Source organism: Streptopelia decaocto (assembly GCF_964273445.1).
Source record: "Streptopelia decaocto genome assembly, chromosome: 3".
NCBI classification, from domain to species: domain Eukaryota; kingdom Metazoa; phylum Chordata; class Aves; order Columbiformes; family Columbidae; genus Streptopelia; species Streptopelia decaocto.
In genome coordinates this window covers 95,884,087-95,897,184 of record NC_138656.1, presented here as the reverse complement: position 1 = coordinate 95,897,184, position 13,098 = coordinate 95,884,087, and the positions used below count along the sequence as shown (strand labels likewise).

The 13,098-nt window shown below is 38.0% G+C and overlaps 1 protein-coding gene across 9 annotated transcripts in view; it reads left to right on the top strand.

Annotated features, from left to right (window-relative positions):
- Positions 1 to 13,098, top strand: part of MLIP (muscular LMNA interacting protein) — a 108,251-nt gene that overhangs the window by 27,366 nt on the left and 67,787 nt on the right. For 7 of the 9 annotated variants that reach the window (XR_014183518.1, XM_082047458.1, XM_082047453.1 and 4 more), the window contains exon 2: positions 7,171 to 7,227. The exons of the other annotated variants lie outside the window; for them this stretch is intronic. Coding sequence is in view for 6 of the 7 variants with exons in the window: in XM_082047458.1 (XP_081903584.1) it covers positions 7,171 to 7,227 (57 nt within the window). In the remaining variant the exon portion in view is untranslated. The remainder of the gene's footprint in view (positions 1 to 7,170; positions 7,228 to 13,098) is intronic. 9 annotated transcript variants of the gene reach the window in all.

Here is a 13,098-nt window from a genome sequence, read left to right as displayed (position 1 = left end):
CACCTCCCATCATGCTTTGCACCAGCTAGATGGGAGCCAATTTGGTGGGGAGAATGAGTCATTTGGTCAGCACAGAGCTGTGCTGTGCTTATAAAATCAAGTGAAATTATGCAAATAGCTTGAGCTTTGTGTGGCTGCTGACCCAGACTGGCTCAGGTCTCCTGAGCTCAAGACCCTAAGCAAGGGTCATTTGGGTCTGTTGGCAGTAGTCACCCAAGAAAATTATCACTCCAGTATCATGATCGGGAGCTGCCTTGTTGAGCCATCAGGAAAAGCCAGCTGTAGAGAAGAGCCTAAACCGTGGCCCTGTAAGTACCTAATGCTGGGCCATGGGGAAGCAGGTCGCCTTGTTCAACATTCTCAGCTGTGACACTTTCCAAATTTAGGCCTCTAAACTAGATATCAGTTTCTTATGAGAACGAGACTATAAAAACCACCATACTGGATGAAGCAGAATCCTGTCTTCTCCGGTGTCCTGTCTCAGGCCATGGCTGATAGCTGACAGCTAGAGAAAAGCAACAAGGGGGCAAGCATTGTGAAGTGAAGTCAGATCTCTGAATTTGCTGCAGAATTACAATACCTTATCATTAGGCACAGAGTATGTCAGTGAATTTCTCCTAATGAAAGTATGTCATGTTCTTTAAATAGATGAATACTCACTGGGGCAGAGTGAGGGACCTAAATTGTCTTTTTCACTCCCGTGATCAGCTGGTCCTTAGCTGCTTCTGCATTGCCCTAATATTAATTATTTACCTGCATATTTTTGTGGAATTTCTTTGTATTTTTAAAAGAAACCACCTGTGCTACTGCATACTAAATTTGTTTTCATTAGTATTGTGACATTCTTTTTTCCTAAATGTTCTCATTATGAGCTTTTTTTTCCTTAAATGATTCATTTTTCCTCAGAAAATTTTAAGAACCTTTTAATGGCTCTTAAAATATTTTTCACTCTGAACAGGATTTAGTTGACTGCTGGAAAATATTTTACATTTGATGGTAAGAAAAAACAGCAAACTAACATTTGGTGGCTTTTTTTTTGCACCCTCTTTTGCTGCCACATGAGTAAACTGCATCCTCCTCAGAAATGTGCCTTTATTTTATTTTAGATTTCATTTTTCAATAATCTTATTGTTATTTTATAATGAAAAAAATGGATGCCTGTGCGTTGAACCAGCACTCATTAGGCTCCCAGAAAGTGTGCGTTTGACAACTTGGTTAGCACACATTGTGTGGGTGCTGCAAAAGTGTGAACTCCATTTGAATAGAGAAGAAACATGAAGCCTATCCAGGGGGCTTATCTTGCCAATCAATTGCTATGAGAAACACAGTGTACAAAACTTCTTACCCAGACTATACTTTCTAGGCATGTATTTCTATACTAGTGTTTTAAAGTGGTGACAAGCAGAAAAAAAAAAAAAAAATTACAAAAACCCAAACCTAAATATATTTAAAGTGAAGCAGAATTCAATGATGCTGACTAAGAAATCTTGCAAAGAGTTTTTTGTCATGTTTCAGGCTTGTTTTACCAGATATGAGATGTCACATGATTGCAAGTGTTTTACCAACACATTCAAACAAGTTATCCCTTCTTAGCAGAGACACCTTCTCTTGCTGCTCAGGGAAGAAGTAATGGTAGGCTACTTGAATAAACCCATTTTCTTCAGTCATTTTTTATTTGGCAGCTACAGATGTCCAACAGCCCATAGATGTCTGGTTCACTATCTGTACCTCAGCTGACAGATAATAACCTTTTAAAATAGACTCACAATCACGTGCATGTGCTTCACAAGAGATAAGCTGAGTTTGGATGAGAAAAGCAACTTCTGAAGTATGCCACTTAAGTAATTATCAGGGCTGAAATGAGCTGATCATTTAGAATTTGATCTTTTGAAGAGAAACAGCAAAACTCTTGTGGGACTGTGTCCTTAATTAGTCTTCATGGAATGAAGTATATTTTTGAGTAGGCAGGTGCAAATGTATCACAGCACATTTTATTTTTGTTTTTACATGATCTCAAAAACTTCAGAAAAAGTGGCTTCAAATCTAAATTTTCCCCAGGTAACCATTAAAAACTGTAGAGCTTCATGTGAGCAAGGACTAATTGTACATTGTCTGCTGGCATAGCTATTTGCAAAAACAAATCCCAAATTCTTGACACTTCACCTCCACCCACATAGCATTCTCCTGTCTTTCTTTTTACACACACTCATGCTCTCTCTCTCTTACACTTTCTACAGAAAACATGCCAAAAAATTCTTAATCCTGAATGCTCCACTGAATGTCTGATGTTCTAGTAAACCACAGGGAAAGTATAATAAATAAGAAATAATTTGTGCCTCGTATAGCAGACAAGGAGCTCTGAAGCAGACGTGGTTTTGTTTTTGTTGCAGAAATCCTGTGCATTTTTGCTGTTGAATTCTGACGGAACAACTATGGGCCCGTGCAGCCTTAAATCTTCCGTTTATTTATCATTAGTAAGAAGCCAAACAAAAATACTTGGCAATTACTTTATATCTATCTATGACCACGTACATTCCTCAAATGCATTGCTTTGGAAGAAGAATAAAGGCTGATGACAACCCCTCAGTCCAGACCCTTCATCCACTTCCTTCTGGCTTGTTGGTGAACTTCGGGTCCTGCTGTGGAGCTCAGCTCCTCCCTGGTGAAAGGCAGGTGCTGGGAGTGCTGTAGAACAAAAGATGTCCTCTCAAAGTTGCCTAGAGCTCCTTTCTCACTCCTCAAATCCTTCACCCAAGGCCTTAACTTCAGGATTTTTGTGCTGATTTCTTCCCTGACCTTGGGAGGTCGTATTACCATTCATTCTGAGATTTCACTCAATGACTGAGTTTGACATTTCTGGCTAGGAGAAAACATTATCTGAAGGGAAATTTCAAACTTTGGCAGTTTGTTTTCTGATGCTAATGGAGAAAGACATCTTTCAAAACTTATGCTATAAAACACATCTGAGAAAGAGACATCTGAAAACAGCATGGTAGCTGAGGCATTCGTCTACACTCTAGGAAACCTGGAATGACTTTCCATCTTGTCCTTCAAAGAGAGGCAGATTCAAAAGCCGTTCTGCCTCTCCGTGCTGGTGTTTCCACCAGTCAGTCCATCCAGGAGTCAGGGAACCTTCCAGATGAAAAATGAGTAAAGGCAAATATGTTCTATTGAACCGATTTTGTTCAAACAAACTGACTTTTTTTTTTGTGTTGGAGAAAATACTTAAATGAAAAATTCCTAGTCCACTTCAGAACAGCAAAGGAGATGAGATTTCCTATGTATAATGGCAATATAGAGTCAACCAAGGCAATGCTACAGACAACAATCACAGCATTTGACCAACTCTACTAAAATTAAAGGCAACCTTTTAAATGAATGAAATTTTACCAACTACTAGTATATTTGGTAATTTCCTACAAGGATATTTTCTGGGAAGTGGAGAAAAAGTAATTGCTTGGTACAAGTAGGCTTTTGAGTCACTTCCAAAAATAACTTTTTTTTCATTTCCTCAACTTGCAAACTTTTTTCCCTGTGCCAATTTATGGCTAGTTAACAAATAAGACCTAACAGGCATGGCAGATGCAAAATCAGAGGCCGGAGCTGTAAGACATGTACTACATGAGGCAACTGCTTTTTTTTTGGTAAAATGCATGTCATTTATGACCTTTTCTTTAAAAGTTAGAGAATGAGAATTTCCGAGAAGAGAGCTGATCCTGCAGGCACATCCCTCTTGCGCCTCCCTTGAGTGCCTGCCCTCTCCCACTGGCCTGTAGTCTCTGCTGTAATCAAAACCTCAGCTGGATAATGTTGGCAAGACTTAGCTCCTAATCACTTATTTTCCTGAGGAAACAGTCATTGTCAGTAGGAACAGAAAATCTAACACCATTAAAAAAGACAGAACTTGACAGAAATAGTACAGCAATGCCCTTTTCTTGAAAACTAAATTAAGACAATTTTAAAATAACCCAAAATTTTAGTAGGAAATGTGCATAAATGCAATGACATTCGATTGCCAATACATTGCTGTTAAGGTGTTCTTAATACATGACTTACAGTATTAGGGTTTTAAATTTTTTTGTTTTTTAGTTCAAGACTAGGTATGCTTCTGTATTATGTAAACCTGTGAAGCTGTCCAGAAGACATTGATTATGAAGCTTTCTGATTGCATGATTCCCTGTGCATACAGATGTTAGAGGTTTATAAAAAATGCTTGTGATTTCATAATATTGTTCACAGGACTTACATAATCTCTGGGATAAACAATCCTAGCAGGAGTTATTTGCTGAAACACAAAAAGGAGTTTTATTAAGTTCAAATCTGTTTGTTATTTGTAAATCTCCTACCTCGTGAAAACATTGGATGAAGAAGTAATACGTGAGTTACAGGGTCTTTCCTATTGAATTTAAATTAAAGATATATATTTGATGTCTGTTTGAATGATCTCTGCTAGTGGAAATTAAACTTTGACTAATGTCTCAAAACAACAAAACTGATAACCAAAACCCTTCAAGTTTTTAAACTTTTGTGTTAGTGTCCTAATTTATATAATTTGAATTGCCATCTTCATTTCCACCTGAAGTATGTTTTTCAGGACATGGATGAAAAATAGAAAGCAATCTCTGTTGGTAGCAAATTGTGGATATATAATTTTATTTTCTGGAGTTTTGAAGTTAACTCTGACTCAAAGTTGAGTGTCTTTTTGAAATAATATACATTGTTACAAATGGGAGCATGCCGATAAATGGTACTGCTTTGTTACTAGTAATGACAGAAATAATATTTAATTAGCATCCAAATGTATTTCTTCCCTTTTCAAAGCTAAGGCCAAGTTCAGAAATCATCCATTTTCAATCAGTTTTCAAAATTCGACTTATTGCAAGTAACGGTCTAAAGAATGGTCTGAAGTGATTAAAAAAAATCAGCATTTCTTCTGAAGCTTTGCAGGACTCTCCTCAATCCAGACATTTTAAAACATTTCAGTAAGCAAGAAACATTCTCCCTGAATCTGGCAGCTCTGCTCTTAGGGGGCTGCAGAGTCATCTGCCACTGAGGCAAAAGGAGCAAAAGTCCCTTTGAAAGGCTACAGAATTTTGGAGGATAAAACTTACAATTTGAAAGCGTGCATCTTTAGTGAATTAAAAACCCTTGACCTAAAAAGACTCTTAACATAATCAAAATGCTAAACTGCTGGACAGGAGGAGAGAAAAAATACCTCCGATGTTGTGTATGTTAGTTGGTAACCAGTTCTCCCTTGTGGTGAAGGTAGTATAAGGATCTATATGGAATATATTGGAATTACTGTAAGTGTCAGCTTTGATTATGTCAAATTTATTTTGGGGTATACAGGAAATATGGGCCTTTAAATATTTTAAGGTAATAAAAATGTTTATAAAATCTCTGCAATTTTAGTTCTGTCAGTAAACTAAATCAACTCCTTCTTTAATCTGTGACTTACTCCAGTTGCTGAGAATGAAGATGCAACATAAAAGTGCAAACATGCAGGAATCAAGTACTGAATCTACATTCATTGCTGCTACATGCAAAAGTATTTTCCATTGCATTATCACCTGTACTCTTATATTGGAAACTTCTGAAGAAAATCTTGGTAGGAAGTAGATGAAGATGTACAGATTTTTGTTCAAAGTATCTATAGAAGTAGTGTTATTTATGCATTTTCAGCTGAAAGTCTGAAGTATTCTTTATAACATTGACAGGGTTCCACTCGGATTTGGAAGGGTCTTCTTCAGAGGCCTGACATTCACGGCGTACTTGGTCTAGAAGCCAAATCTAAATTTACTGTGTTTATTTACTTTTCTAGAAGTCTGCTTCAGATGTTGTAAACTCTGTTTGCCCTAACTTAAAGGTAGATTTCAAACTGGAAATGGAGAGGAGAATGACTGAGAGAAACCCAGATGATAAAAGATTAGTAAGGACAACATAAAAAGAGGAAGGAAAGAATCACTCGTCAGTAGATATGTTAATTGACACTGAAATAGCAGACCAGGAGCATAGGACTAGAAGGAAGGAAAACCTGATTTTGAAAGTAACCAACAAAATTTATATCTCTGTAGTGGCAGGACTATGACCTGCATGGCAAAACCAGAACTTGACTTAGGTAAATATGGCAATTTGAATGGGATAGTCATAGTTCTGAAGAGCTGCTTGGCTGGCTTAAATGGTAGCTTTGATAAATGCCACATGTCATCCTTAGGTACAGAAACCGGAGAGCTGATAGTTGCCCTAAGATAAGGCTGGCACATATTATTATAATTATGTCTGTTACCTTCACCAAAACTCATCAAATAATGTCACGTGGATGTAGAATATCTGGGAATATATGGCAATGAAAGTTGCAGTCACCCATGGACTGTCAGAACATTTTAGTATAGACAAGGTTATAGGCACTTACTCAGGGCTGCACAGAAAGCCTAAGGCAAAGTATAGATTGCAATTTGCAGGCAGCCCAGATTTGTTGGTTAAAGAAATTATGCTTGTTCTTGGTACAAAATGTACAGTCTGCTGTGGTGGAAAATCTGCTCCTATTCTTTCTCCTACACTCTAAAATATCTGAGGAATGGTACATAACTGTATTTAGCTGAATGATTATGCCAGAGTACAAAACTCAAAATGTTTTGTGTTTTTTTTTTTTTAATGAGAAAAAGTCAAGTTTGTAAAATGACAATTCTTCACACAAACGCTTTTGTTGGAAAAAATAAAATGACATAATTGGAACAAATGTAGCTATTCTCCAAATAGATAAAATTGCATGAAAATGACCCTGGTGCTGTTAACAATATGGTATTCTTGACATCTGGGAAAGCTCAAGCTGAATGTTTAAAGACAGCTGCTTTTTAATGGTTAGCACAGAGAAGAAAACAAGATCCTAACTTTATCATCCTGCCCTCCTGTGAACATGCAGAAGAAGCCAACAGCCCTTCAGCTTTACCTTTTTGTTTGTTAGTATCTGAGTGCCAGAATAATTACTCTTTGTAGCCAGCATTCTTCTGAGCCCACACAGACCTACTCAGAAAATAGCTTGTTAAAAGGACCTCTGAAAATCCTTGCTGAGATGGGGAAAATATGACCTCTTCTTCTGTTTTATTATGAACATTTCTTCACTGTTTTTTGTTTATCTCCCAACTGTGCTCTACATGCTACGGACAGCAGCCTGGGGAAAGAGACATCCCAATTATCAACCCACTGAGTTTTATTAGCAGAGGACAGGTAAGAATGCTTGTAGATGGGATCGTATTGATTATTTGTTAAATCCCTTGTGCAGATGACTGTAAAGGGTGGTGCAGCTCCTGATGGGAAATCCATTCTTTGTTGTACAGGATGAAATAATCCATTTCTCAATGATTAAATACCAAATGCTTCCTCCTATGGTTGGATAAAAAGCTGAAAATTTAGTGCCTGATATTTCCAAAATACTCTTTGTGTCCCTAAGGTACTGACAAGAAAATTCTGTTCTTTTCCTTAAGAGAAGGAGCTGAGGGATTGGGGTAGCTGGTCTTATAAGACTTTCACTGCTGTCTGCTGGAATGACAGCAGAAAAAAATGATAGCAGATAAACTGGAAGTCCTCAGTCTGGTCATAAAAGAGTGGATAAAGACTAAAGTTCTAATTTGCACTTCATGAAACCCATTAAAGCATATATATATATATATATATAAATACCTTTTTATGATTCTTCAAAGAACTGACAAATCCAGATGTCAGATGGCTTTTTGGATCTTGAAAATTGTATTTGAGAGTATGTAATCATCAATTTGTGGGATACCTCTAAAATGTGAAAGATGTGCAATTATCTGTCATTGATATGTGGGTGCCAGGTGCATAGTGTTTGAAAATTTAAGCTGTACAGCTCTGTGTGTTTGTTCATATCCTTTGGATCCCTGCTTCAAAAATATAGCTCCTTAGCAAGACATATGCCCAGATACAAGATGTAACATTTTGGAAATAGAGGTGTCTATTGAAAATGTTATGCTCAGACATTTGAAAGAAATAAAACCAAAAGCTTTATAATAATAATGGAAGAGTCTGAACACATGAAACAACTTGGTAGAATCTGTGCTGCCAAGAACAAATCACATCAACCTTTTCTTCCTCCTGTCAGATCAATTATTTTAAAATGAAAAGTTGCTTCTCAATTAATCCAAATGTCCAAAATTTTTTAACATTCACATTTTAGAGTTTTCAAAATCTTTTTTTTTTTTAAACTAACTTGATAAGTTATAAAAAAAAATAAGCATACATTTAATATTGTTTAGCTGACAACAGACAGAAGTAATAAAAGATGGAAATGAGAGGAAAAGGAAACTTTTAGGGAACCAGAAAAGCTCAAAATGAATGAGGAGACAGCTGCCAGTGGAGAGTATATGCATATGGTACCTACAGGATGTGTGTGAATAAGAACATCTTTGCTTTTTGGTGTTTCAGTGAAAGCAGATGAAAACAGATGTTTGTATCTTGGGGCAGCAGGTAATGACGGAAGCTGTTAACCCGGGACAGCAAGAACAGGCACATTCAAGTCACCCAGAGACAGCTGAATTCTCTGGTTAGGGAGAGACCTCCTGGTGTTTGAAACAGTCTTGTGTCTTCTCCTGGAAAGTGGTGCTTTACTTTGCTGAAAATGAGAAAGAATTTGAGGCTGAATCTGTGGTCCTTGAGGTTTGAAGAGAGTTTTTTTAGAGCAAGCGCTACAATACCAGGTGACTGTGATATAAAGGGTCATGGTTGTTAATTTCTTGCTGTCATATTTGGATGATAGGGTTGTTCGCACTCTGTGTTGAAGTGTTTGATATAGAGTTATACTGGGGCAAACACAGAGACACCACCAGTGCTGTTGTGTACACCGAAATACTGCTGAAGCACTCTTGCTAACAGGAGGTTCGCAGTGAAACACTGAGACCCCTGACATTCAGCACATCCTCCTCAGAGTCCACGAGGGATTCCACACACAACTATTACCCTGGAGCCATTTTAAAACATAACTCAGCTGCTAAAGTGAGGCTGTACCAGTCCTCCTTCAGTTGTGTGAAAACAATACAGGAAGGAGGTTCTTCAAAAATGAGCAGAAAAATTGCACAAGTGGGAAATACTCAATCTCATCTGCTGTGTCCAAATCACTACCAAGCCTCCAGAGTGTGGTGAAAGACCAGATACCTTGTGCAACTTATGCGGGCTAGAGAAAAACACACAGAGACACACAAAAATTTGCAGTTAATCTAATTGAAGTATTAGCAGTCTAATCACAGAGTTATAATGTTGTTATTTCCCTTTTCCCTGAAAGAGGGCCAAGTCAGAAGAGGCACTCATCACAAACAATATTTATGAGAACACTTTTTATTATCCAAGCTATCATCATTAATAGAATAAGGCTGTTCTTATTAACAGTGGAAAACTATTCACACGGTGCATCTGATTACTCATGCAGGTCTTTCGTACACTCATGAACTAACTCACAGGTACCCAGCTGGAGCCACATCTGGGAGGACAACCCTTTGTGCAGAAACAGAAAGTTCTACTGTCGTGCCTTTGACTTCTAGGCGAGTGATCAGAAAGTTATGTTAGTGACCTCATGTTTCTTTGGATGTATAATCCCACAGTCTTTGCCCATGTATAGCAGCTACAGCCTTCTTGGATGGGGTTCAGCTTGTTCACTGCTGATCCCAGTGTGTCCTGGTGGCCTTGGGCAGATTGGGCTGACTTTTGGTATTCTGAATAATTTCTTGTGTATTCAACTGGACTGCTAATCTCCTGAGTTTATCAGTTTATCAGGACTTTAATGCACTACCTCTCATACTTACCCTCTCTTCAAGCTCCTGTGTTTTTTTAGCACCTCTTCCATTGTACTGTTGACACAAATGCACACTAATTCACATGTACATGGGGCTTATATGATGATTACTAGTCCAGCTACAGTGATACTCACACTTAAAGTCCAAATAGTCCAATTATTACAGCTCATTCTCAATAATTATACCGTTTATTTTTTTCTATGCGTTGTTACAAAAACTGCCGGCATCTTCAGTTGTTTGGAGGGAGGTGTATGATGTTAATGGTGGGGCTTACTTCCCCTTCACTTTTAGCCCACTTAAAGTTCTTTTGCTACATTTGCTAAAAGTTCACTTGTTCTTTTTTAATGGGCGAGCAAATTCTATGTTATATCCAAATTCTATGGTGTTTGATGTGTTTTACCTGTGCTGGATACTGATTCTATGCTTCTTCTGTTATCCTTAATACCAGGACCAAGGTTGCATTCCTGTAGTGAGTAATAACTGATTCTTAATTGTTTGTCCTTGTAGCTTTAGGCCTCCTATCCTATACTTCCAATTTCAAGGCTTCTGCTCTTACCTTATACTTGTACTTTTGGAGACATTTATTAAGATTCCCTAGTTTTATTCAACAGCCTTCAAGTTATGGTTTCCTGATAACATGACATATGTTTTATTAGCACATATATATCATTTTTCTGGACTCACTCAATAGTTAGTTCACTGTACAAAAGCATCCATTAGAAGATGCATGGAGGGGTACATACAGACACAGATGTGACGATGGGCACCATCTGCTACCAAACTGTATTGCTTGCAACACTATCACTGGTATGTTACCAAACTTGCTTTGCAGTGCATCTTTGAAAGGAGAACTCCTTTGAAAGGAAAACTGCTGATCTGTGGTGGCAGCACCGCCTGGGCTTGATGCCCCTGTGGTGGTGAGGGCAGGACTGGCAGTGCCCAGCGTTGTGATGGGGGTATCACAGCTCCATGGAGAGGGAGCTGGTCTGGCCAAAATCCCTCTGGCCCTCAACCACTCGGACACCCCAAGAAACCAAAGGACAAGCGGCAGATGTGTGCTGCTATAAAATTGAAGCTTCTTGTTAGCTTCCTCCCTAAGACCAGTCTCTCAGCTCTGACATGTAAGCAGGGATTTATTTCTATTCCCAGTGCCTGATTTGAAAATTACATCTGCTTACTGATAGGTGCAGCTTTTGGGAAAAGAAAATAAGGGGAATTATGTCATACACCTTAATGAGAGTGTGCTCCAAGACTGCTGTAAAGACAACAGCAGCATTCTGGAACTCTGTTGCAGGGCTAACATTACAAGAAATTTTTACAGGAAAAAAGAATAATTTAATTTAGGTTAACTTTCAATTTCTTACTGAATAACTGAGATGGAGTTATTCAAATAAGGACTGGAAAGTTTGGGTCTGTTGTGTCTTTCTGTTGTTATACTAATGTGACTAAGCAAGCTGCAGCCTTTTTGTTTGGTGGAAGTATCACGGCATTGTATAAGCATATATTATGTGTGAATGTCTCTGTATATACACTAGTATGGATACTTTACATATGAACTCATAAGTCCTATGACCTTGTAAGGACCTAAGCTTAGGTGAAGGTATTTTTACGTATCTAAAGACACTGGACTTGGTCTGTAGTCTCCCATTTCCCAGGGAGTCTTCAGATTGCTAATGTATTTGATAAGCTGTCTGTGTGTATGCTAGTCAGCAACAGTTTTTTAAAAAAAATTTCTTTTCCAGTCAGCTTTCAAACTATTTCAGTCTACTTTCGCCAGTCCTTGACTGCCTTCTGTGCAAGACCAGATGACAAGCCTGGCCATGCTACAAAAAACCTGTGCAAAATCAGAGGCAATATTTCTGAGGCATTTCTGATTGATCCAAGCAATATAATGAATGCCTGACAGACAGAAGTGGTGATTGTCTGGAGGCAGCATAGCTGTAGGACTGCCTACCTGGAGGTTTGTGCATGACCGATGGGCTAGAGCAGCTTGGGATGTTTTTAGCTTAGAAGATGTTGCTTCCTAGGAGGTTTAGGAGACTGGAGCAAATAAGGGCTTTAAGGATGTCAGTGATCCTAAAATATTATTTAAAGACCCAGGTTATTTTAGGGTGTTATGGCTATTTATGGCTATTTAGTAAAACTACATATAATTAGATCAATTAAATGTAACTGGCAAGGTATTTTACTCCTCCTTTATGGAGGACGAAATTAAATCATCTTTACTTACTTTTCACCATGCTTAGCTGCATATGTGTAGACCAGTATGAAAGGGTTGTTACAGTTGAATAAAGCCTGGGTTGAAGAGCTAATTAAAATTATTGTTGAAAAGAAACACTTCAACTGAATGAGCTCTTTCATTTTGAGTAATAGACTACAATTTTATACAATTATTCATTTGCTCTTTCAAGTGTTTTACCCAGGTTAATTTTCAAAAGATATTGGTCTGCATGTGCATTTTTGTGTGTGCTGCTGTACTGAAAGAAGCAAAAGTGATTTTCTGAAGGTGATGCAATGGACACATCACAGAGCCAGGGAAATGGCTTGGGGAAGTTTCTGGACCACTGCTGTCAGTGGGAATTTTGGCATGAACTTCAGCTACTCTGTAATTTCATGCTAGACTTTTCAAGTAGATTTAGGTTTTTCCCCTGAAGTTTCACAGATAAAAAATTGGTATTCAGATGATCATCTGCTGGTGTTTGTAAAAGGTTTTAGATAAGACAGTGCTCATATTACACAATCATCAGCTAATCCATATTAGATTACTGTGCTTGCTATGAGAAGGCAGGATATTAATATATCCTGGTGATTCCTACATCTTATTCACTGATTATTTTGTCCATAGTAGAGTAGCCTTTTTCTCTGTCTTGAGGAGGAGAAAATGCCTCTTCTGTGGGTTCAGTTTGCGTTGAATGGAGAAGGAGTTCAGGGAGAAGTTACACAACCCAGGCCGTGTTTTTGGATAGCCCCTCTGCCTGGGTTAGTGGTTTTAGCTGTGCTCTGTGTGCCAGAGCTATATTTATCATGCAGGAATTGTGGGCATGTGAACCTGTGCTCTGACCTAAACATGTCAGTCAACATGTTTCTATCTCGTGATGTACACGCTTGTTATTTTGCTATTATTTATTCATTCATATATTTTGTTTTCTGTCCTTTATCTAAATAAATAAACAGTCTCAAAAGAAAGTATTTGATACTTCAGGAGTGTGGTTTTCTCAGGGTGTCGTTTTATTAACAAAATTACTTACATTAGCAAATCAGGGGAAGAAGTGGTAACGTGAACCAGCATATTCAA